General features: G+C 40.1%; 1 protein-coding gene across 1 annotated transcript; it reads right to left on the reverse strand.

The window, feature by feature from the left end:
• Positions 1–2,317: 2,317 nt before the first annotated feature.
• slc15a1a (solute carrier family 15 member 1a) lies at positions 2,318–26,563 on the reverse strand (the record flags this gene model as incomplete). The annotated part of the gene is made up of 23 exons (XM_081367422.1): positions 2,318–2,833; positions 2,995–3,102; positions 8,592–8,726; positions 8,853–8,961; positions 9,522–9,620; positions 10,977–11,023; positions 13,135–13,278; positions 13,374–13,493; positions 13,572–13,653; positions 13,746–13,834; positions 14,478–14,510; positions 14,693–14,737; positions 14,822–14,911; positions 15,191–15,277; positions 19,759–19,841; positions 19,918–20,001; positions 22,081–22,171; positions 22,277–22,376; positions 22,769–22,888; positions 23,747–23,888; positions 24,755–24,842; positions 26,430–26,467; positions 26,557–26,563. 23 exons carry the CDS (start codon positions 26,561–26,563, stop codon positions 2,609–2,611), a joined length of 2,166 nt encoding a protein of 721 aa, XP_081223548.1. The 3' UTR covers positions 2,318–2,608.
• Positions 26,564–26,712: the final 149 nt, after the last annotated feature.

Genomic DNA, 26,712 nt, shown 5'->3' on the forward strand with positions numbered 1-26,712 from the left:
TACATATATTGTGTTGTTATACTGCCATGTACTCCACTACTCACATCATCCCTTTGTTTATCAGTAAATCACTGTTCTCTATCTTCCTCTCCTGCGTCTGCATTCTGTAACATCTAGGTTGTGATCTGTAATTACAACCCCAAATCAGAAGAAGTTGGGACACTGTACAAATTGTGAATAAAAACAGAATGCAATGATGTGGAAGTTTCAAATTTCAATATTTTACAACATAGGTGACATATCAAATGTTTAAACTGAGAAAATGTATAATTTTAAGGGAAAAATAAGTTGATTTTAAATTTCATGGCATCAACACATTTCAAAAAAGTTGGGACAAGGCCATGTTTACCACTGTGTGGAATCCCCTCTTCTTTTTATAACAGTCTGCAAACGTCTGGAGACTGAGGAGACAAGTTGCTCAAGTTTAGGAATAGGAATGTTGTCCCATTCTTGTCTAATACAGGCTTCTAGTTGCTCAACTGTCTTAGGTCTTCTTTGTTGCATCTTCCTCTTTATGATGCACCAAATGTTTCTATGGGTGAAAGATCTGGACTGCAGGCTGGCCATTTCAGTAACCAGATCCTTCTTCTACGCAGTCATGATATTGTAATTGATGCAGTATGTGGTCTGGCATTGTCATGTTGGAAAATGCAAGGTCTTCCCTGAAAGAGATGACGTCTGGATGTGAGCATATGTTGTTCTAGAACTTGGATATACCTTTCAGCATTGATGGTGCCTTTCCAGATGTGTAAGCTGCCCATGCCACACACACTCATGCAACCCCATACCATCAGAGATGCAGGCTTCTGAACCCAGCGCTGATAACAACTTGGGTTGCCCTTGTCCTCTTTAGTCTGGATGACATGGTGTCCTAGTTTACCAAAAAGAACTTCAAATTTTGATTCGTCTGACCACAGAACAGTTTTCCACTTTGCCACAGTCCATTTTAAATGAGCCTTGGTCCAGAGAAAACGCCTGCGCTTCTGGATCCTGTTTAGATATGGCTTCTTTTTTGACCTATAGAGTTTTAGCCGGCAACGGCAAATGGCACGGTGGATTGTGTTCACCGACAATGTTTTCTGGAAGTATTCCTGAGCCCATGTTGTGATTTCCATTACAGTAGCCTTCCTGTATGTGATGCAGTGCCGTCTAAGGGCCCGAAGAACACAGGCATCCAGTATGGTTTTCCGGCTTGACCCTTACGCACAGAGATTGTTCCAGATTCTCTGAATCTTTGGATGATATTATGCACTGTAGATGATGATAACTTTAAACTCTTTGCAATTTTTCTCTGAGAAACTCCTTTCTAATATTGCTCCACTCTTTTTCGCCGCAGCATTGGGGGAATTGGTGATCCTCTGCCCATCTTGACTTCTGAGAGACACTGCCACTCTGAGAGGCTCTTTTTATACCCAATCATGTTGCCAATTGACCTAATAAGTTGCAAATTGGTCCTCCAGCTGTTCCTTATATGTACATTTAACTTTTCCGGCCTCTTATTGCTACCTGTCCCAACTTTTTTGGAATGTGTAGCTCTCATGGAATCCAAAATGAGCCAATATTTGGCAAAATGTCTCACTTTCAACATTTGATATGTTATCTATATTCTACTGTGAATAAAATATAAGTTAATGAGATTTGTAAATTATTCCATTCCTTTTTTACTCAGAATTTGTACAGTGTCCCAACTTTTTCTGATTTTGGGTTGTACATCATTTATAAAAAGTGCTTCTGTAGAATGGGATCTAATATTCAGCAAATTCTTTTATCCGTATTATATCTGTTTTTTATTTGTTGGACATCAATTCAATTATTACCCTTAAATGTATTTTAACACTCAACACCTCTACTTCAACTCTTTTAATACTCGCGTTGTGTGGGACTAGTGCAAGCCAATCACTGAGGTAGCTGAAAATGTTTTATGTTAAATTATTCATATTTCTAATAACGTCATAACGCATTAGTGCTAGTAAGTGCCGACTCTGGGTGGTCCGCTGGAAATTCATTGCAAATGAGCTGTTTAGTCATGACAACTTTGTTAGTCAACCTATAAAGCTGATTCAGCCGGGGTTTAGGTTTGGCAAACTGGGCACCCACTTGATATAGCAACTTGTTATCCATCTTTGATTAAAAAAATTCACTGATCAATGTGATGTTTAATATAATATACATGTATAATATACCCATAATGCTTTAAAAGGCTATAGACAGCTAGGTTTTGTAAGAGAGGTTCAAACCCAGAACATTTACACCTCATGATGAATTCTAACGTGTTTTGCCGCAAAGACAAACTACATAAACTCAAAAGACTAAAGATCATTGTTTCATAGTTCCTTGTTTATTAGCTTAAAAAATCTTCCCAAAACGCAAATGATCACACACCCTAACCAGACCATTTGCATTTTAAACCATGTCTAAAAATATTGACATTTTTTTCATGATACATCTGATTGTTCACTCAGTAGGGTCTTATCAATACATACAGCCAACAGTAACACTGAACTTGACAGAAATGTCTGCTCACAGTCATTTTATTTACATAAATATGGAACTAAAGGGTAGATCTCAGCATATATCAATCCGGTCTTCATAAATGTATCATCGTATCTTATAACTTGGTTTGTTTGGCCTTGTTTGGCTCATTCTTCTGGTCTTTATCTTTGTCCTCCATTTCTAGTGTCTCTTTCTCCTTGTCCACTGGCTCCAGCCCCTGCTCCCTCCTGATCTGAGCCTCAATCTCCGCTGGGTCAATGTAGGTGTAGTAATAAGCCATGACGGAGAAGATGATGCTCACGGCCACAAGCAGCGACGCAAACAACAGATACTCGGCCCACTGTGCGAGAAGACACAGAAGTGGAACAATCAAACAAAAAATGAAAACACTGTCATTATTTTTTGTTGTTCGAAATCAAAATTTCTGTCTGTATTATATATTACAGTATTCATACAGCTTGGCTGAATGTGTGTATGAGGTCATGAGGTCATGTGCATCACCTGTTTCGGGAGCTTTCCCAGCTCTGCCACGATCAGCACAATGATGTTTCCCACGGCATTCGTGCACAACCAGCCGGCCTGCAGCACTGACTTCATATTCTTCGGAGCCTGAAGACACAGAAGCACAGCTGTCGAGAGGGAACGCTCACAGAGACTGAGGGGAGAACTGTCTTGGCAGTCTACAGGATATCATATGCCACTGACATATACTGGATATTCCAGTTAAAAACACACTTTTAAAGCGATAGTTCACTCAAAAATGAAAATTATTTACTCGCCCTTATATCGTTTCAAAACTGTATAACTTTCTTTCTTTGGCTGAACACAGGATGTTGATAACCAAACAGTTTTGGTTCCCATTGACTTTCATTGTATGTACAAAAACTGTTGAAACATTCTTCAAAATATTTTCTATTTTGTGCTGAAGAAAGATACGAGGGCGAGTAAATGATGACAGAATTATCCCTATAATACCACATATATTTTCTATTGAGACTAAGCTTTGTAATATTGTCAATTGTCTAAACAAAAACGATAAAATAACAGCAAATTTCTTTATAAAACAGTTTTTGTTTTGAATTAATACAGATAAAAAAAAAAAAAAAGTGTGATGCATCTGTGACTTTGAAGAACCAGTTAAAGCCTTTCACCTTTGGCCCGTCAGGATGTAATACGGCTTTAAATGATGATATTTGTACATTTCAAGTCGACATGAAAGGGAAATTGAATATCTATTTTCTAAATCCATGTTATTAATCTCATTGTGAACGTTTCATCCGTTTCATTTTATAAACTTCTCTCTGGTGATGTATGCTGGACTTCTCTAATCATTTAAACCGAGTCCCTTTCTTACCATCGACTGCAAACTTGCATTCAGATCTGCCTCCATATAAATGGATCAACAGCCCCCAACTCAGACATCCCAAACACAGCAGTTACGTGTGCTCGTGAAGGCATGTCTCAACGAGTAAAAGTAGGCTACTGTCAATAAAAGGTCCAGCATATTAGGAGTACTTTTACAGTGTCCCGTTCACTTTGACATGTTCATGACCTGTTTAGGTCTTAATGCAGTGAATTTTATCTTGCACTCCTGTAACTGAACCTGAATGTCTTTTCCCATGTAATGCATCAGTCATGGTCCCTACGAGGCTAAACACCCTCTGGCTCCGCCCTGCTACAGTAGACACGCCCCCAAACTATCACTATTGGCTGACCTGGAAATAGATTGACATCTGAGCAGAAACGCTCTCAGTGTTTGGATGATGCCTGTCAACATTTGGTTTTCAAAATCCGGGAGATTTGTGCGGGGACAGTTCGGCGTGACGGGGGAGCTTTCTGTGACTGTGCAACTGGGTTATAGGTTGCCAGGTTGAGGTGACAAACAGGTTGAAATTGTATATGGTGTGTGGATTGTGTGAATATAATGCGTTTAATACAAGATCTGGCAACTGGTCAACATTAGACAAACATATTGGTCCGCTTATTCATAAAGGAGTTTGGGCCATGCTACGGGAGTTTCCCGGGAGAAATAACAAACCGGGAGGGGTCCGTGAGAAAACGGGAGAAACCCGGGAAAAACAGGAGTGTTGACAGGTATGGTTTAGCCCAGGGGTGTCAAACTCATTTTCACTGAGGGCCACTTCAGCATTATGGCTGCCCTCAAAGGGCCGGTTGTAACTGTAAGACTTTTAAAATGTTAATATATTGTCTGTTTATTTGATTGTTACTTATTTAAGTTACAAATATTGTATATGCATTTGCAGGGGTGTTTCTAGGTTTTAAAAACATAAGGGGATGAGCCAGAAACATGAGGGGCTGGGTAATAATGATTTGATACAGAGAATAATGTATTATTGTATATATGCAGGGGTAAACTGGCTCAAAAATTCAGCCCTGGCACTATAGCCACACAGCACACATTACCACACAGACACACTCATTCAAATGTAAGGTAGTTAGGGGGGTTCGGGGACATGCTCCCCTGAGAAAATTTGGATTTCTCGGACTTACATATGTGCATTTTAAGGTGTTTAAAGGCCAAAAAATTTGGATAACAATAGCTTTAAAAGCATGTCAGTGGGCATTAGCATAAATTATTTGTCAAGATAACAGATTCTTAAAAATGAGAATGAGGATAAATATTGCAATGAATGATCCACACTACAAAATGGAAATGCAGAATGTTTCTGCTTATTGTTGACAATACACAATCACATATTCCAAACAAGAATGGCCTTTAATAAGAAATCTTTCAAGGATTATTTTGCATAGATGTTACATTTCAATCAAAACCCAGTGCAATCTTTTTGTGTCCGGAGGTAAATTTGCACTTTATATTACCATTATAGATTGGTTTCAGCTACTTGTTTCTTTCCTGAGTTAATCAATGTTTTTGGCACTAATCAGTTTAAAGTTCAATTGTTCACTCATAAAGACAGTCACTTGTCGCCACCTACTGGCTAAATGATGCAAGTGGCACAAACACAGACAAGCGGAGTGATACAAATGGTGAATAATACTGGTACATACTATATTAAATATTATGTAATATATTTAATATATTTAAATAAATATATTATTATATTAAAATAATATAAAATATCAATATATTATTCTTCAGTCAGTTCTATGCAGCAGAATCAGATTTAACAGATTTATTTTTTGACCAATTGTCAAAATAAAGTATAGTCCTACAAAGATATTTTATCAGAGCATGAGCAGAGCAGGGAGAACGAGAGGATCGTGATGATTCGTGTAATTTTACCAGTGTTGCCCAGCACGGAAATACACACCATTACAGCACAGTAGTGCTATTGCAAAAAGAAACAAGTCCAGATAAATTTCATGTTGGCACGTTTTTTTTAGCGGACTTTGCCTTTCCGGTGAGCGTGATCAGAGCTCGCAACACACACACACACACACACACACACACACACACACACAAACGGAGGACGTTGCTTGCGGAACATTGAGCAGAACGCGCTGTGAACACGGAGCGGAGAGCACAGCGCACACACACAGCGGAACGCGCTTAGAAGTTATGCATCTTCGGAAGCGGACTCGCACGCAAAGTCATAAAACACGCTGAGCCAGAGTCAAACCGTCGCCGAACACGGAGGATCGCGGCGGCTTTTTAGTATCTTTCAGTCAAAAAACGAAAATGTTATTTTCGGCCGAAAATTTTCGGCAGCCTAAATTTCGTTGCATCCCTAATTTTAAGACACCCATATGCTCTCGCGGGCCATATAAAATAATGTGGCGGGCCGGATTTGGCCCGCGGGCCTTGAGTTTGACACATGTGGTTTAGCCTGTGAGGCTCAATGTTCACACTGTTGGGGGAGATAAACCCATGAATGGCATACTAATTGTTATCAATTAACAAATAAAAAAAATGGGTTAAGAGAATGTATTTTGCCATAAAAATCTTACATACTGCACCTTTAAAGAACTAACAGAATATGTGACGCTGGACCACAAAACCAGTCACATGGGTCAATTTATATATGGAGCGAATTATGTGCCATAATTTAACAAACAAATCCAGCATTTTGCAAACAAACTCAATCTACTTCGCAAAGGAAAACTCGACTCGCAAACAAACTCGATCCGCTTTGCAAAGGAAATCTCGACTCGCAAACAAACAGAAAGCAATGTGCAAGCACAAAGGTCAGTTTGAGTGAAAATGCAGTGGAGTAACAAATATGTATTGAGTTTTACAAATATAAATTAATGAGCCAAGATAATACTTCACAAATATATACAAACCATCCTTCAAATTGCATGTAACCTTTGAACAAATACCAAATCTAGTGCATACAAATGCATATCTGTCTGTTATGATGATTGTGTGACACTTCGCTTATGAGATCTCTCGGCTCAATTTTCTCACAAATGCAGTTGAGCAACTTCCTCTTCTAAAACAGTAGATGGCGCTAAACTAGAGGCTAATTTAGCGCTAGTCTCCCAGGAGAAGCACTGATTTGAAACTTGCCTTTGCCTACAGCTGAGGAAAATGACCGGTGAACGGGTGTGTTTCTGTCTTATTTGATCTATAATTAACCTTTTTGAGGTTTTCTCTTGCAAAATGTTTATTGCATATCTAGACAGAAATCCACATTAGCACTTAGTAGCACTTCACTCTCTCTAGGATCGGGGAATCTATAAGCTGAAAGCTCTGCCATCATGTTGCTTTTTGTATTTTTTTTCTGCGTCGGACTCATGCGAAATTACTAAATTAGTGATTATGTCTAGGCTACACTTGAACGAATCTATTTCTTTCGTTCTCCATAAATTAATGAGAACATTTCATTTAATTGAAAGGAGGGTCCCACTTATTTATTTATTTAGTTAGAATTCAGTCAGCTTAACAGTTAATGTAATAAAATAATTAATGAAAAAAAAAAAAAAACTTCTTAACTTGCCTGTGACGTAGCCTATGCAGTGCCCAAATTATTATTTTGGACACACAAATGAAACCCGCCGCTCAATTAAATGAAATGTTCTCATTAATTTATGGAGAACGAAAGAAATAGATTCGTTCAAGTGTAGCCTAGACATAATCACTAATTTAGTAATTTCGCATGAGTCCGATGCAGAAAAAAAATACAAAAAGCAACAAGATGGCAGAGCTTTCAGCTTATAGATTCCCCGATCCTAGAGAGAGTGAAGTGCTACTAAGTGCTAATGTGGATTTCTGTCCAGATATGCAATAAACATTTTGCAAGAGAAAACCTCAAAAAGGTTAATTATAGATCAAATAAGACAGAAATTACAATCATAACAGACAGATATGCATTTGTATGCACTAGATTTGGTATTTGTTCAAAGGTTACATGCAATTTGAAGGATGGTTTGTATATATTTGTGAAGTATTATCTTGGCTCATTAATTTATATTTGTAAAACTCAATACATATTTGTTACTCCACTGCATTTTCACTCAAACTGACCTTTGTGCTTGCACATTGCTTTCTGTTTGTTTGCGAGTCGAGATTTCCTTTGCAAAGCGGATCGAGTTTGTTTGCGAGTCGAGTTTTCCTTTGCGAAGTAGATTGAGTTTGTTTGCAAAATGCTGGATTTGTTTGTTAAATTATGGCACATAATTCGCTCCATATTTATACATCATCTGAAAGCTGAATAAATAATCTTTCCATTGATGTGTGGTTTGTTAGGATAGGACAATACTTGAAGATCTGGAATCTGAGGGTGCAAAAACATCGAAACATTGAGAAAATCTCCTTTAAAGTTGTCAATTTATGTATGCGCTTGTGCTGCATTCACTCACAAAAATACATGTTTTATATATTTACAGTAGGAAATTAACAAAATATCTTCATGGAACATGATCTTTACTTAATATCCTAATGATTTTTGGCATAAAAGAAAAAAATCTATATTTTGCCACAAATATACCCGTGCTGCTTGTAACTGGTTTTGTGATCCAGGGTCACATATTTGACATCTTTCTACTGTCCATCTGGTAACAGCTGATTCTGCACTGGTTTTAGAATGAGAGATGACTGTTCAAACAGTGTAAAGGAAACATGTTCATTTGTTTCTTTGGAGTGCTGACCGCGGTGAAGTGAACCGCTGTCCTACCTGTGAGTATGAGAACTGCAGGCCGGTGACGGAGAACATGACCTCTCCTGTAGTAATGAGGAAGTACTGAGGAATCTGCAGAGCCATGTGGACCGAGTTAGGCTGAATGTCCTCAACTGCCTTTATAGACTCACACTGCACACACACAAGAACACACATGCACATGTAAACCAAAAGACAAAATATAGGGGCTTTATAGAGGCTTCTGCTAAATGACACAGATAGGTGTGTATGTGAGGCATGCTGAGGGAGGATACACACATCCGTCGAGAACAGCGTGCTGGGGATGAGGAAGGTGTATGAAGAACCAAAGCCAAACTTCTGAGAAAACTCACACGACTGCGCGCCATTGCTGAGTACAAACTTCCGTCTTAGAAGATAAACCAGAAGAACAGCAAGTCAACATGAAATTGCATTCAAAACCCGTTTTAATCCTGTATGTTTTATAAAACTGGCTAAGACTTTATTTTAAGGTGACGTAGTTACAGTATATGTTACATGTACTTACTATAGTAACTAACCCTAAATCAAACCCTAACCTTAACCCTTTAGTAAGTGTTTTATTCTTTTCTTTGTGTTGGCCCTGTCCAGTTTCCCTCTGTCCTCCCCGGGTCCGTGTATCATCATGTTTCTGGTGTGTATTTTCTTTTTAGTAAATTATTTTGGCTTCTCGGTGGGCTTATTCACTCTCCCAGTATTTTAATGGTAGCAGTCACTTAAGGGTGGCCTGATGTTCCCCTTCTCACTTCCTAGACCTCTAAAAACCAGTGTAGGGAGTGACATTATCTGTTATAATTGTTTTGTTGAAAAATTCTAATTAAAAAGTACTAATATAACTTTGATAAAAGCAATTCACAAATTATGTTAAAGCATGTTAGCAATCTTAATACTTCATTAAACATCACTGATAAATCTGAAGAACTGACTTACGTCCCCTGAGCAACCAGTGAGTAGTTTGAAATAACTGTTGGCTCCAAGTTAGGGTCCAAGTTAGTGATGTTCAGAACTGCTGTCCAGCCGTTCACAAACCTGTGTGACATCAGACATCATTAAAGGAGAGTTCAGTTCCCTCTCGGGAAACTCTACGCTGCGCCTGGAGTGATGACGCTATGGGAACGCTCTTGCAGGATCGCGTCTGAAGCACGTGTTTAAAGGGTAACTAAACCCCTGGTCAGAGCCTGACTCCACCCACTGTCAATATTTGAAAAATGCTAGAAAAGTGGGCAGACCCCAGCGGAGAGAGAGGGGACGACGTAAGTGCATGCATCTGATGAGTTTTATCAGAGCCCGTCATTCTCTGGTTTTATCAAATTGATGTCAATAGCGCGCGCTCTCTATAGGCATATTCATATTTTGCCGCTGCTATGTGAAAAAATCCAGCAAAATGCGCCGACGCGTTTGTCGACCCCAGAGGATTAACTTTAGCCTAACCATAAATTGTGATTAAAATATATATGATCACTCACATCAAGACGCCGCTGCGGCGGTGGAGTCCATGCAGGATCGAGGAGCAGCGTTTGGCACTGCGTCGCTGTTCAGCGCGAGCTGTGTGGAGAAGCCCATTTCCACCTCTATTGCGTTGAAGAAGCAATCCCGCGAAAATGCATGTTTCACAGTCACGGTCTTCCAGGCCAAGTGTATGCAAACACTGGCGCCTATTTTCCAAGTCTGCTGGAAAGTTATGCAAACCAGCAACACTACACCTACGTACCCTCCTGACCACTGTACACAGATAAATCTAAGCTAGCTCATACCAGGGGCGTGGTAGAGCTGGAACCTGCTTACGTCACCTGCCACCTTTTACGTCACTTGCCACCGCAACATCCAATAGGAAAATTCAACTGCAGTAGCCACCGTTCAACCTTAAGAGGGCAGCACTCAGACGTTTTTACACCATATATTGTAAAATTAAAACACTTTATACTCAAATGTCAAAAAAGTTACTCGAATCAATAAACAGCACTAATAAAGCCTCATTCTTACAGATCATTAAATAAAAAAAGTTGGTTTAGGGTTTAGTTACCCTTTAACAAACTCAATAAGTGAGGCAGCAGAGGCTGAAAACACTGCGAACGTCACGCGTGCTTCAGTGTGTGTGTGTGTGTGTGTGTGTGTGGTAAATGAAACTGCACGTCTGCGCCATTCATTCACACATAGACATGCAGGATTCATATTTAAATAGTCTTACTCTCACGCCCAGATTCGTTCTCAGGAACTGAAATTTGGCACCGACTGATTTAATGTGAATCGGTATTTGGTATTTGCGTCACACGTCACGCTTTTCACGCAGGAGTGTTCCCATAGCGTCATCACTCAGACACAGCATCTCGTTCGCTTCTCAGGGAGCCAGAGTTACAATCTGAGACGTTTTAAGAAACCACTGACCTAACAGCATTCTTTCCTTCCCTTGGTTTGGACTTTATGTCTTCTTGCTGGAGGAAAAAGATGGACAATTTCACTGTTATGTTTTCACTGTTATCGTATCACAGCAGGTCTTGACATTAATACCCACCAAATGCGTGTGTATTTCAGCTGTGGCGTGTAACAAAGTCACTCCTAATAGACGGGTTTAATTTTATATAACATACATTTTTCAATTGTAGTCTTTTAAAAAAACATCTGAAATAATAAACTTAGTGCAATGTAGTGTTGACAAAAATAGATTTTTTCGATACATATCGACACTGAACTATCTGAAAGGCTTCCGCAGGAGACATAACACCAGCTGCTCTTTCTCTCTCTCTAATCTCTCACACAGCGAGTGACACACAAACCTGCGTCCCTTTAATCACTCGTTTCATTTGCTCCAGATGAATATTGCTGGTGTTGCAAGGCTTGAATATCGGTGTGGGATTGCGCCCTTATTTTCCTCATTCTAGCATATTCTGTGCTCACAACCAAAGTCTGTGTATATTGGCTAAATATAACAGTATAATGGGTCAGTGCATCAGGTCTTAAAGCGACAGCAGCCTAATATACCAGCCATACATGAACTTGTTTGTTCATTAAAAATGTACTTGGACAACTCGTCTTAGCGGCCCCTAATTTAATAACAAATGATCGTTGCGACGGAAGCGAATCAATCAAAACTAACTTTAGCTGGAAAATAACTTTATTAAAGAACCGCTATAAAGCCAAAACAATCTGTTACCTTAAATTATACGTTTATCTCTGTAAAGCTGCTTTGAAACAATCTACATTGTTAAAAGCGCTATATAAATGAAGGTGACTTGACTTGACTTGACTTGACTTGACTTGACTTGACAAGTAAAGGTCACAATATACTTCAAGTGAAATGGAAGAATGAACATGTGGGACATAATTTAGAACCAAATCTGGCCAAAACAAAAGTGTTGTGGAGTCTGTTTCATAGCTCAAAACAGCTTGCCAGTGCAAACCTCCAGTAAAACTGTGCTAGATGTTAAACCCCTTGAGCTGCCATTGGTCCATGACAACTGTGTAATAGATGGCTCCGCCTTCTTTGACAAGAAACTGGTGTCTTTTTAAAAAAAAAAACACACATTCAACATATGACAAAATAATAACGAATCCAAACTTTCCTGCAACACAAAAAAACAGTGGCTTCACCATTTATATTCCTTTAAATGTGCTAAGATGTCAAGCCGTGATGTATCCGTCTTCTATTGGTCACACATTTTACATTATACAAATTTACAGATCAGAGAAATGTGAAACGTGAGCTTGTGTTTCTAGTCTCCAGAATTCGCTTGCGCATGAATGGAAGTGAATGAAATGAAAAGTGTAGTGTGACCACTCCTTCACTGAGAGGTGTTGGAATGTTTGCAAACAGTGTATAATTCACCCATTGCTGGGAGCTTGATTGACAGGCGATCTGACCTATCATAATCCGCCTTCCACCAAATCCGCCATTTTGTCCGACAAAGCAGTCAGAAGAGTTAGTAGATATAACGTCGGTGGATTTGAACTTGAAAAACAGAGTGTACTGACGTCTTTCCACGGCTATAACAGCATTCCTTCTGATGTTCATTCATGTTTATTTGATGCTATAATTGAACTAGAAGGAAGAGATGATCGGTTCACGAGCAGCTTTAACTGAGGCTCTACAGCGGTCAGACACATTAAAGAGCCACAAAACGGTATTTATTGCTTAAATTTCTTTTAAAAAAAGTGAAAGTTGAGAGACTTCGTTTCATTATAAAGTAAGCTGGTCTGTCCTGTCTGTCAGCGTGTTGTCAGTGTTCTCTCTGCTCCGCGATGTAGTTTTCACTGTGTGAGAACATGGTGTGTGGCGTGAGAGAACAGTAACTAAAGGGGGCGGGTCTTTGCAAAAGGTCAATCACACTACAATTGCGCTAATTTCCTGAAAAAGCAACCACATACAGTAACAACATTTTAAAAACTACCCTGAATACCTAAACAAATACATAGCAACTCCCTAGCAACTACCCAAAGTCCTCTAGCATGGTTGTGGTGACTTTTGCATGAGCAACCACCATTTTTCTTCAGAACAACATGAGTCTTTGACCATTAGAACTGCAATGTTTGCTTGGTTCACACTTACCAGATACATGATGGATGGGTCAGAGGGGATGATCAGCGTCTGGCGGCCTCCTTTAATTAAACTGAAAGCTTCAGTGATCACAGGACTTGTGCTTAAGGACACTGTGATGTTCTGGTGATCCAATGTCACATAACCTGCACTGCTCTATAAGAAAAATGGGAAACAATGGTGAAACATCTCTCTCTGTTACGTGAGGCTGCAGGAAGCATGTGTGTGTTTGTGTAAGATGTGTGTAGTACCTCCAGCGAGTCTATCAGAAGAGTGTCTTTGGGTGAGATGGTCACGTTCAGTGAACTGCTGTACATGTTCACCACCTTTAGCTGGCTCTCAGAGGATGATGGGAAATTGGGCAATGTTTTCTGAGGAGATTCAGATCATTAGATTGTGGAGCTCGAGAAGGCTTTTTCTTGAATCTGACTCACACATTTCACACTCACGTCGATCTCAATCTGGACCAAAGCTGCACAAACGAACGCCATGGCAGCGAACAACATGCCAACCGTCATTCTCTTCAGAGGGCTGGAGCGGAAAACAGATTTATATCAGGATCACTGTCTCATCATCTCTCTCACAGCAGAGATTCATCTTTTCCTATGCGTAGTGATTCACACCTGAAATCAAGGCCACACTTCTTGATGAGAGGGAATATAATGCGGTCCATGATGGGCACCATGGTCAGGATCAGGATGGGGTTCACAGTCTGACAGAGGAGAGAGTGCTTTCAGTCACACTACTGCAGATACAGCTTTTGTTCACACTATCTTTCAAAAGCTTTGGGAAATTAAATCAGCTTCAGCAAGGATGCATTAATAAGCATATCAAAAGTGACAGTGAAGACTTTTATAATGTTACAAAAGATTCCGATTTCAAATAAATGTTTTTCTTTTGAACTTTTACTTATATTTATCAAACAACCTTAAAATAATGTATCCAAGTTTCCACAAAAATATGAAGCAGCACAACTAATAATCATAAATGTTTCCTGAGCATCAAATCATCATATTAGAGTGATTTCTGAAGGATCATGCGACACTGAAGACTGGAGTAATGATGCTGAACATTCAGCTTTGATCACAGGAATAAATTACATTTTTACATATATTCACATTGAAAACTGATATTTTGACTGGTAATAATATTTCACAACATTTTTGTTTAAATAAATGCAGCCTTGGTGAGCAGAAGAATCAAATACATTAAAAGTCTTGTACTTGTGAACAGTAGTGTAGGTATGAGATGAGATCACGTTGCTTTCCAGTGTATTGGTGTTATAATCTTAGACCATTATAATCCAGAGCGAGATGAACGACACTAATACACTCACAGAACAGGAACACACTCACCTGCATCTGGTCTGGCTGAAGGATGAACGCTTTCTACACACAGGAGGAAATCACATCGGTTTGAAAAAGACACACATCTCATTTCATAAATCTAGATTTGAAATAATCTCTTAATCGTGACTGCATCAGATTATGTTCGACTGATAACAAACTGAGTAAATTGAGTCACTGCTGACCAAATCTCCCATTTAGAGCCATCAAATCCAGGCACTTACGAAGTCTCCGCTCATGGTGGTGGCCTGGAGAGTCCAGCGGGAGCCCTGGACATGATCAACACACACAACCCGTTACTAAACACAAGCCCAACACACACACACTACAGAGTAACCAGCTCAGATCTGCACCTTTTGGTCAAACAGCGTCCAGAACATGGGCAGGGGGATGTAGAGGAACAACACCTTCAGCACCATCTTTACCTGAGCGATGAGAAGCTTCTACAGAGAGCAGAGCAGAGGAGGAGACCCACAAAGATAGTCATTTCAGAAATGTGTGTGTGTGTACTTAACCATGTTTTGGGGACAAATTTGTAACCCAGAAGTGAGTTAAATCTGACAAAACCTCCTTTTGTGGCTGCAAACCACATTTGTATTATGATTTTTACAATTGTACATATTAGTATTATTTTTCACAATTTTATATATAATTTTTTTAAAGAATAGAAGTCCCCAGTTAAGTAAGCGTGTGTGTACAGAGATGGCCGGATTGAGGCATACATCATATTTCTCATTGGCCCAGTCCATCCAGTGTTCCCTCTTCGGATGAACGCTGCTTCTGTGCCTGAAACGGTTCTTGATGGCAAACTACAGAAAGAGAAGACACACGTTACAAGACGATCAGTGTTAGGGGTAAAGCATTACAAGACGATCAGTGTTAGGGGTAAAGCATTACAAGACGATCAGTGTTAGGGGTAAAGCATTACAAGACGATCAGTGTTAGGGGTAAAGCATTACAAGACGATCAGTGTTAGGGGTAAAGCATTACAAGAAGATCAGTGTTAGGGGTAAAGCTTTACAAGACGATCAGTGTTAGGGGTAAAGCTTTACAAGACGATCAGTGTTAGGGGTAAAGCATTACAAGATGATCAGTGTTAGGGGTAAAGCTTTACAAGACGATCAGTGTTAGGGGTAAAGCTTTACAAGAAGATCAGTGTTAGGGGTAAAGCTTTACAAGATGATCAGTGTTAGGGGTAAAGCATTACAAGACGATCAGTGTTAGGGGTAAAGCTTTACAAGATGATCAGTGTTAGGGGTAAAGCATTACAAGACGATCAGTGTTAGGGGTAAAGCATTACAAGATGATCAGTGTTAGGGGTAAAGCATTACAAGACGATCAGTGTTAGGGGTAAAGCATTACAAGATGATCAGTGTTAGGGGTAAAGCATTACAAGACGATCAGTGTTAGGGGTAAAGCATTACAAGACGATCAGTGTTAGGGGTAAAGCATTACAAGACGATCAGTGTTAGGGGTAAAGCTTTACAAGACGATCAGTGTTAGGGGTAAAGCATTACAAGATGATCAGTGTTAGGGGTAAAGCATTACAAGACGATCAGTGTTAGGGGTAAAGCTTTACAAGACGATCAGTGTTAGGGGTAAAGCTTTACAAGATGATCAGTGTTAGGGGTAAAGCATTACAAGACGATCAGTGTTAGGGGTAAAGCATTACAAGACGATCAGTGTTAGGGGTAAAGCTTTACAAGACGATCAGTGTTAGGGGTAAAGCTTTACAAGACGATCAGTGTTAGGGGTAAAGCATTACAAGATGATCAGTGTTAGGGGTAAAGCATTACAAGACGATCAGTGTTAGGGGTAAAGCTTTACAAGACGATCAGTGTTAGGGGTAAAGCATTACAAGACGATCAGTGTTAGGGGTAAAGCATTACAAGACGATCAGTGTTAGGGGTAAAGCATTACAAGACGATCAGTGTTAGGGGTAAAGCATTACAAGATGATCAGTGTTAGGGGTAAAGCTTTACAAGACGATCAGTGTTAGGGGTAAAGCTTTACAAGACGATCAGTGTTAGGGGTAAAGCATTACAAGACGATCAGTGTTAGGGGTAAAGCTTTACAAGATGATCAGTGTTAGGGGTAAAGCATTACAAGACGATCAGTGTTAGGGGTAAAGCATTACAAGACGATCAGTGTTAGGGGTAAAGCTTTACAAGACGATCAGTGTTAGGGGTAAAGCTTTACAAGACGATCAGTGTTAGGGGTAAAGCATTACAAGATGATCAGTGTTAGGGGTAAAGCATTACAAGACGATCAGTGTTAGGGGTAAAGCTTTACAAGACGATCAGTGTTAGGGGTAAAGCATTACAAGACGATCAGTGTTAGGGGTAAAGCATTACAAGACGATCAGTGTTAGGGGTAAAGCATTACAAGACGATCAGTGTTAGGGGTAAAGCTTTACAAGACGATCAGTGTTAGGGGTAAAGCTTTACAAGACGATCAGTGTTAGGGGTAAAGCATTACAAGACGATCAGTGTTAGGGGTAAAGCATTACAAGACGATCAGTGTTAGGGGTAAAGCTTTACAAGATGATCAGTGTTAGGGGTAAAGCATTACAAGACGATCAGTGTTAGGGGTAAAGCTTTACAAGACGATCAGTGTTAGGGGTAAAGCATTACAAGACGATCAGTGTTAGGGGTAAAGCTTTACAAGACGATCAGTGTTAGGGGTAAAGCTTTACAAGACGATCAGTGTTAGGGGTAAAGCATTACAAGACGATCAGTGTTAGGGGTAAAGCATTACAAGATGATCAGTGTTAGGGGTAAAGCTTTACAAGATGATCAGTGTTAGGGGTAAAGCTTTACAAGATGATCAGTGTTAGGGGTAAAGCATTACAAGACGATCAGTGTTAGGGGTAAAGCATTACAAGACGATCAGTGTTAGGGGTAAAGCATTACAAGATGATCAGTGTTAGGGGTAAAGCATTACAAGACGATCAGTGTTAGGGGTAAAGCATTACAAGACGATCAGTGTTAGGGGTAAAGCTTTACAAGATGATCAGTGTTAGGGGTAAAGCATTACAAGACGATCAGTGTTAGGGGTAAAGCATTACAAGACGATCAGTGTTAGGGGTAAAGCATTACAAGACGATCAGTGTTAGGGGTAAAGCATTACAAGATGATCAGTGTTAGGGGTAAAGCTTTACAAGACGATCAGTGTTAGGGGTAAAGCATTACAAGATGATCAGTGTTAGGGGTAAAGCTTTACAAGAAGATCAGTGTTAGGGGTAAAGCTTTACAAGATGATCAGTGTTAGGGGTAAAGCATTACAAGACGATCAGTGTTAGGGGTAAAGCATTACAAGACGATCAGTGTTAGGGGTAAAGCATTACAAGATGATCAGTGTTAGGGGTAAAGCATTACAAGACGATCAGTGTTAGGGGTAAAGCATTACAAGACGATCAGTGTTAGGGGTAAAGCTTTACAAGACGATCAGTGTTAGGGGTAAAGCATTACAAGACGATCAGTGTTAGGGGTAAAGCTTTACAAGACGATCAGTGTTAGGGGTAAAGCTTTACAAGAAGATCAGTGTTAGGGGTAAAGCATTACAAGACGATCAGTGTTAGGGGTAAAGCTTTACAAGACGATCAGTGTTAGGGGTAAAGCTTTACAAGATGATCAGTGTTAGGGGTAAAGCTTTACAAGACGATCAGTGTTAGGGGTAAAGCTTTACAAGACGATCAGTGTTAGGGGTAAAGCATTACAAGACGATCAGTGTTAGGGGTAAAGCATTACAAGACGATCAGTGTTAGGGGTAAAGCTTTACAAGACGATCAGTGTTAGGGGTAAAGCTTTACAAGACGATCAGTGTTAGGGGTAAAGCATTACAAGACGATCAGTGTTAGGGGTAAAGCTTTACAAGACGATCAGTGTTAGGGGTAAAGCATTACAAGACGATCAGTGTTAGGGGTAAAGCATTACAAGACGATCAGTGTTAGGGGTAAAGCTTTACAAGACGATCAGTGTTAGGGGTAAAGCATTACAAGACGATCAGTGTTAGGGGTAAAGCATTACAAGACGATCAGTGTTAGGGGTAAAGCTTTACAAGACGATCAGTGTTAGGGGTAAAGCATTACAAGAAGATCAGTGTTAGGGGTAAAGCATTACAAGAAGATCAGTGTTAGGGGTAAAGCATTACAAGACGATCAGTGTTAGGGGTAAAGCATTACAAGACGATCAGTGTTAGGGGTAAAGCTTTACAAGATGATCAGTGTTAGGGGTAAAGCATTACAAGACGATCAGTGTTAGGGGTAAAGCATTACCAGTAATGTGTGTTACGCAATCAGATTACTTTTTCTAGGAATGCATTACTTCAGAATTTACATCAAAATATCTGAGTTACTTTTTCAAAATAAGTAACTCAAGTGACTCTGTTTTCCATGTATTGACTGACGCCTCTCCGGTCCTCAAGTACAGGGACGTTGTGTTTGCTGTGTGTGAACATGATGATCACTGTAGATCTAGACTAAATGAGGGCATTTACTCCTCTCACTGGCACAAAAACAGATTCAGTATTACTCAAAATGAATAAAAACAGTGAAATTCAAACTTAACATGTTTAATTACACTAATATACTTTATGCACTCAATCTCACTTTACTAATTAATGAATTAACCTTTGATCAATTCAACCATACTAATAATCAAAAATGACTGGTGTGAATTTGCACTTTCTTTTGCGTTTGCACTTTTGGTGTGAAAGGGTCTTTATTTTGTGCCAAAAAACGTATTTTTTGCTAGCAAGCCCAGCCCAGGGGAGGAAAAGTAACGTAACACATTTCTTTCCATAAAAAGTAATGCAATTAGTTACTTTTTTTAAAGAGAGTTACGCAATATTGCAATGCATTACTTTTAAAAGTAACTTTCCCCAACACTGAGGATGATTATAAGTATACTTGGATTATAGGGCTAGTTCACCAAAAAATGTACAAATCTGTCATGTTTACACATTCATATTGTTAAAAAACCATTTGCACCAGATTTGAGCACTAGTGTGACTGAGATTTGACATTTATACTGGAGAAGTTTCTGCAAAATAATTATTGAAATTTTGTTGTTCCTCAAACAAAGGATGACCCTGAGAGTACGAGACCAATCGACTGCTTTCAGGACACTTTTACGCTTCGTTTTAGTCTCTACAGTTCCTAAGTCACACGTGTGGAAAAGAGCAGTTTGAACAATCTGCTACATATCTATTGTTATGTTCTACAGAAGATAGAAAATCACGGTTTGAACTCATAAATGATGACAGAATGTTCATTTGTGTCTCGACTCACCCCTATGCATTTACACACGGCCCAGATAATGTTTCCCTCTGGATCTGTTTTGACATACATGCCACTGCCAGCGATGAACACCACTGTAACACACAGCACAACTCAGAAACACACACACACACAGATCACAGTGTGTGTTCAGTTGGCACTCAGTCTTACCCAGCGATACGACCATGAGAGCGGCGGGGACCCCGAAGGCCAGAGGATAACACTGTTGCTGTGTGTGGATGCCACACTCCTGAGCTGCACACACACACACACACACACACACACACACACACACACACACACACACACACACACGGAGGAGGAGCGTTAGACGGGGAGAAGGGTGTTATGGGAAAAATATAATGGAAATGTGTGTTAAAGTGCCCCTATTATGCTATTTTAAAGGTTCCTAATTTTTCTCTGGGGTCTCCTGCTATAGTTTTACATCCAAGATAAAAAAACCACTTCTAATAATATCCACTTCATCATCAGCTCTTTCCTCTCAGTGTCTGAAACGGTTGGATAAAGGATTCAGTCTTTCCAAACCCCTCCTTTACTCTGCTCTGATTGGACAGATGACCCAGTCTGTTGTGATTGGTCTACTCTCCTCTGATTGGTCAGATGGGCCAGTCTGTTGTGATTGGTCTACTCTCCTCTGATTGGTCAGATGGGCCAGTCTGTTGTGATTGGTCTACTCTCCTCTGATTGGTCAGATGGGCCAGTCTGTTGTGATTGGTCTACTCTCCTCTGATTGGTCAGATGGGCCAGTCTGTTGTGATTGGTCTACTCTCCTCTGATTGGTCAGATGGGCCAGTCTGTTGTGATTGGTCTACTCTCCTCTGATTGGTCAGATGGGCCAGTCTGTTGTGATTGGTCTACTCTCCTCTGATTGGTCAGATGACCCAGTCTGTTGTGATTGGTCTACTCTGCTCTGATTGGTCAGATGACCCAGTCTGTTGTGATTGGTCTACTCTCCTCTGATTGGTCAGATGGGCCAGTCTGTTGTGATTGGTCTGCTCTGCTCTGATTGGTCAGATGACCCAGTCTGTTGTGATTGGTCTACTCTCCTCTGATTGGTCAGATGGGCCAGTCTGTTGTGATTGGTCTACTCTCCTCTGATTGGTCAGATGGGCCAGTCTGTTGTGATTGGTCTACTCTCCTCTGATTGGTCAGATGACCCAGTCTGTTGTGATTGGTCTACTCTCCTCTGATTGGTCAGATGGGCCAGTCTGTTGTGATTGGTCTACTCTGCTCTGATTGGTCAGATGGCCCAGTCTGTTGTGATTGGTCTACTCTCCTCTGATTGGTCAGATGGGCCAGTCTGTTGTGATTGGTCTACTCTGCTCTGATTGGTCAGATGACCCAGTCTGTTGTGATTGGTCTACTCTCCTCTGATTGGTCAGATGACCCAGTCTGTTGTGATTGGTCTACTCTGCTCTGATTGGTCAGATGGCCCAGTCTGTTGTGATTGGTCTACTCTGCTCTGATTGGTCAGATGGCCCAGTCTGTTGTGATTGGTCTACTCTGCTCTGATTGGTCAGATGACCCCGTCTGTTGTGATTGGTCTACTCTCCTCTGATTGGTCAGATGGGCCAGTCTGTTGTGATTGGTCTACTCTCCTCTGATTGGTCAGATGACCCAGTCTGTTGTGATTGGTCTACTCTGCTCTGATTGGTCAGATGGCCCAGTCTGCTGTGATTGGTCTGCTCTCCTCTGATTGGTCAGATGACCCAGTCTGTTGTTATTGGTCTACTCTGCTCTGATTGGTCAGATGGCCCAGTCTGCTGTGATTGGTTTGCTCTCCTCTGATTGGTCAGATGACCCAGTCTGTTGTGATTGGTCTACTCTGCTCTGATTGGTCAGATGACCCAGTCTGCTGTGATTGGTCTGCTCTCCTCTGATTGGTCAGATGACCCAGTCTGTTGTGATTGGTCTACTCTCCTCTGATTGGTCAGATGACCCAGTCTGTTGTGATTGGTCTACTCTGCTCTGATTGGTCAGATGACCCAGTCTGTTGTGATTGGTCTACTCTGCTCTGATTGGTCAGATGACCCAGTCTGTTGTGATTGGTCTACTCTGCTCTGATTGGTCAGATGACCCAGTCTGTTGTGATTGGTCTACTCTGCTCTGATTGGTCAGATGACCCAGTCTGTTGTGATTGGTCTACTCTGCTCTGATTGGTCAGATGACCCAGTCTGTTGTGATTGGTCTACTCTGCTCTGATTGGTCAGATGACCCAGTCTGTTGTGATTGGTCTACTCTCCTCTGATTGGTCAGATGACCCAGTCTGTTGTGATGTCAAAAAAGCATAACGGACACTTTTAATGCGTGTACCTCTGAGAATAGGAGTAATGAGCGTGGAAAGAAGACTTCCTGCGTTGATGCACAAATAAAACACTGAGAAAAATGTGTTGAGTTGGCGACTCTGTAACAATCAACACATAACAACAAACCATTAGACAGAAACGCGAAGAAGAAAAAGAAGAAGAAGAAGAAGTCAGGCTGATGAAGACGTTGGAAAGTATCGTACCTGATGTTCCTGAAACTGATCGCCACCAAACGCAGCCACACATGGTTTAATACCCCCAGTGCCCAGAGCAATGAGGATCAAGCCCAGCATGGACAGAGCGCTGAAACACACACACACACACACGTTTGTTTTCCATGTTTTATGGGGACTTTCCATAGACATAAACTACATATTCTTACCCCTTACACTAACCTACCCATCACACACATGCGTACACACACACACACACACACACACACACACACACACACACACACACACACACACACACACACACACACACACACACACACACACACACCTTTTGTGCCTAAAGAGTGCACATTAGAACCCCTTTGAAGGGTACCGTCCCAGAAGAGTGTGGTTTCAGAAGGAACAATTCTATTCAAAGTCTCCACACAATTTCATGAATAATTATAATGCACACTACTTTTCCAAAAACAGACGTCCAATACACTGTGAGACGGTGTTATGCTTTAGTAGACGACTCACACATGGAAGGTGAAGTTATCCGGTGTGCCGTCTCTGTCAGTGTCTGTGATGTCATGAATCGTGCTGACGGCCATGACCACCTGACCGACCGCGTACACTATAGACAGGTATATGATCGTCCTGAAACACACACACACACAGCATCACATGACAGCCTTTCTGAACGGCGTTCACTCTCAAACTGGGCGACAGATTCTGATAGGGTTGCCAACTGTCCCGTATTAGCCGGGACGTCCCGTAAGAAACTGGGAATGAATCATTCTTTTGGGACAAATCAGATTGATTTGAGAATCCTCTGCCGTCACTTTCTCTGACGATAATCAAATCAGTTTTGGCGAATGCAGACAATGTGATTATTGTTCATGAGTCCAACATCCAGCAATCATCTGTCTGAGGGAAGAACAGGCTGATGTGATTTTGCTGCTCAAGAAACATTTCTGATTATTATTAATGTTGAAAACTGTTTTTCCCCTCAGGATTCTTTGATGAATAGAAAGAGAAGAGATTCATCTGAAATAGAAAGCTTTTCTAACATTAAAAATGTCTTTACTGCCACTTTGATTCATTTAATGCGTCCTTGCTGAATAAAATTAAGCCATTACTTTCTTTCATTTCTTTCCAAAAAAATTTACATTTCTTACTGACCTCAAACTTTTGAACTGTGGTGTCTAATGTTAAAAAAGCTTTCTATTTCAGATAAATGCTGTTATTTTGACCAATGGTTTGTTCATTTTGTGTATTATTCTTTTAATAATGAAATTATTCATAAATAGGTTACACAAAACAAGTGTGTTGCCTGAGAAGCTTTCATACACACACTTAGCTGCAGACACTGAGATGTGTGTGATGCACATATAGTATGTTTGAGTGTCCCTTATTCTCCTATAAAGAACCAGGATTGTCCTGTTTTTTCCTTTTCTTAAGTTGGCAACCCGAGATTGTGATCCGGCAGCCAGGGAATTTTCCCAGAAAACCTACTTGAACTTCCCGAGCCAGGAGTCGGCGATGATGGCCCCCATGATGGGCGTCAGGTAGCACAGCGCCACGAAGGCATGATAGATCGAGGTCGCGAGGTCATCGTCCCACAGCAGAAAATACCGGAAATACAGCACCAACACAGCTGGACACACACACACACACACATTTCTCATGATCATTTCATCTCAGTTTTACACTCAGTCACAGCAGGGGCACTTTTGCTGTTTTATTAGATGCAGTCTGTTGGAAATGAAGTGTCATCATCAGAGACTGTACAGATCCGACTCTTGATCAGGATATCCTCAGATCAGTCACACTCCCTTCACAGGCCGGAGCGACGACACGCCACAAGCTCTAGGTGGCGCTGTCGTGATTACGGTACATTGCTAATTTACAAAATATATAATAAAAAAAAAACTGAACCATATGGGCAATAAAAATAAAATAATAATAATAATAATAAATGCACTAGCTACAAATATTTATATTAATTATGGAAGAAATTTGGAATTGGTGTGTGAAGTGTCTTAAAGCCCTTTTCCCGATTCATGTGAAACTGCTTCTCAAAGACACTTGGCATTGGTCAAATTATTTAGTAAATATCGATGTGAATTTTTCCAGTCTGTAATGACTAACTGAACCGTATCTTGTGAGTTCTCACTTAATAATGCTGGGTTAAACATAACCCAACGAGTAACTCATCTATAAGCACCTTCCCAACTGTGGGTTATTTTAACAAAATGCAACGGGTTAAAGTCAGTTGGGTTAAAAGTAACTCAACAGTTGAGTTAAAAAACTGTGTACAAGATGCAAAGGTCCACAAATCCTGATCTAACAGACACCAGTCCAGGACAGTCTCTGTCTGTCTGCTCTTTATGATCGTATGATGATACTTTGATTTTTATGATTGACAGTTGCTGCAACAGTATTTTATGACTCATGCACTCTGTGTTTTACCTGTCTTTATTAATGTAGCAGTTCTTTATGAAGAATCGCACACACTCTTACCTCGCATGCCATAGTAGGAGAACCTCTCGCAGAACTCGTTGACCACGATGAAGAAGATGCTGATTGGGTATCCACAACACTCCGCCGTCTGTACAACACACACCAACACACACCAACACACACCACATCAGCATCTACTACACTAATAGCATATATGTTGTAAAATTTCTTTGTGGAAGCTTTTGTTTGTTTTATAGCTATTATTAGTTCCTCAAATACGAACTATTTCGATTGATGTTTCTGCAATATAGGCTATGTAAGAAAAAAGACTAAAGCGGAAGAATGTCATAGCATTATTTAGCTGTGATAAACATTTCAGATTTATTGAGATTATCAGATTTATTGATTTCAGATTTATTGAGATTATCACTGTGATAAGTAAAATAAACACAGACACGTTTACTTACAGTAGCTGTCTAAATGAGAACATAGCCTACTATCATTTTATTGATATTATATAAAAGTTAATTATGACTATTACACACTAACCCTAAATTAAAACATGTATTTTTAATAAAAGAAAACAGATTTTGTTTTGTTTATGAGTTTATTTTCCAAATGTGGATTCGCCCGAATGTCCCGAAGGATATTTATGGAAGATAAATAAAATAAATCGCTTTTGCGGATAATTTTGTTCCCAAACCACAGTAAGAAAACACACACACACACACACACACACACACACACACACACACACACACACACACACACGGGAATTCTTTATGGGGACATAGACATAATGATTTGTATACTGTACCAACTGTATATTCTCTCTCCTTACACTAACCCGACCCATAAACCTACACATCACACACAACTTTATGCATATTTACATTTTCAAAAAACATAACTTAGTATGTTTATTAAACCATTTCCATTGTGGGAACCAGAAAATGTCCTTTCAGATTTCGGTATTGCTATCTTTGTTGGGACATTTGGCCCCATAATGGGTGTTTACAGATAGAAAGTTCAATTTAAGACTTTTTAAGACCTTTTTAACACTACCTTATAGGAAATTTAGGACCCAACCTGTGATGGAAATACACATTATATATTTAGGACTGCAGGATCACAATTTCTAATCACGATTAATCACACTGTTACGCGTTACACAATTTATCTGGTTTAACCAGTTCATTTTGAAATAATTTGTTATATCCAGCAAAGTAAACCAGGGTGATTCTCACAAAACTGGAAGCTTTTTCCAAGGTAAATTAGGTGTCTGTGAGTCTGTCCAAAAAAAGGACAGCTGGAGACTCCAGAGGACACCAAATAACCAAATGATATCCATAATTCATAATTTTATGCACACCAAAGCACCCATTAAAAAACATTACAGAAAAAAATGAATTCATAGTGTAGTATGCAGTTTCAAAGATCATCTGGTCATACAGCGGTGGGAGGATGGACTCTCCCAGTCAGTCTGAGCCTCAAATCTCTAAACGCAGTCACTGCCGCCGGGGAAAACTAGTGTAATGTCCGTCAGACTGGAGACATTTTTGCGGTCATGTGACCAAAAATATTTAAGACCCATCAAATCTGAATTAAAGACAATTTAATAATTTTTAAGGCCTTTTATTAGGAAACCTTTAAGACTTTTTAATGTCCCGCGGCCACCCTGATTAATGAAGGGGTTAATTTTATGTAGCGAAAATTATTTCAGAAATAATCTTACCTTTTTCCTCTTTTTCTTAGTCTCATCCATCTTTTCGTCTGTGAGATGAACCAAATTTTAGTTCACATACAACATCACATTATCAGCATCAAGTTGTACCGATCATTTCTGAGTTTAACATCCTCACCTGTCATATTGGCAACAGGAGTGTGTGTGTGTGTGTGAGAGACTGCTGGAAACCTGTGTGAGAAAAGACCTGACCAGCGCAGAACGACTCTCTAAGAGTAGAACAGGTGTGTGTGTCTTATTAGCATGGACTGTGTCCTGTCTGCTTTATGACACC

This window comes from Scardinius erythrophthalmus (assembly GCF_964197995.2).
Source record: "Scardinius erythrophthalmus genome assembly, chromosome: 6".
NCBI classification, from domain to species: domain Eukaryota; kingdom Metazoa; phylum Chordata; class Actinopteri; order Cypriniformes; family Leuciscidae; genus Scardinius; species Scardinius erythrophthalmus.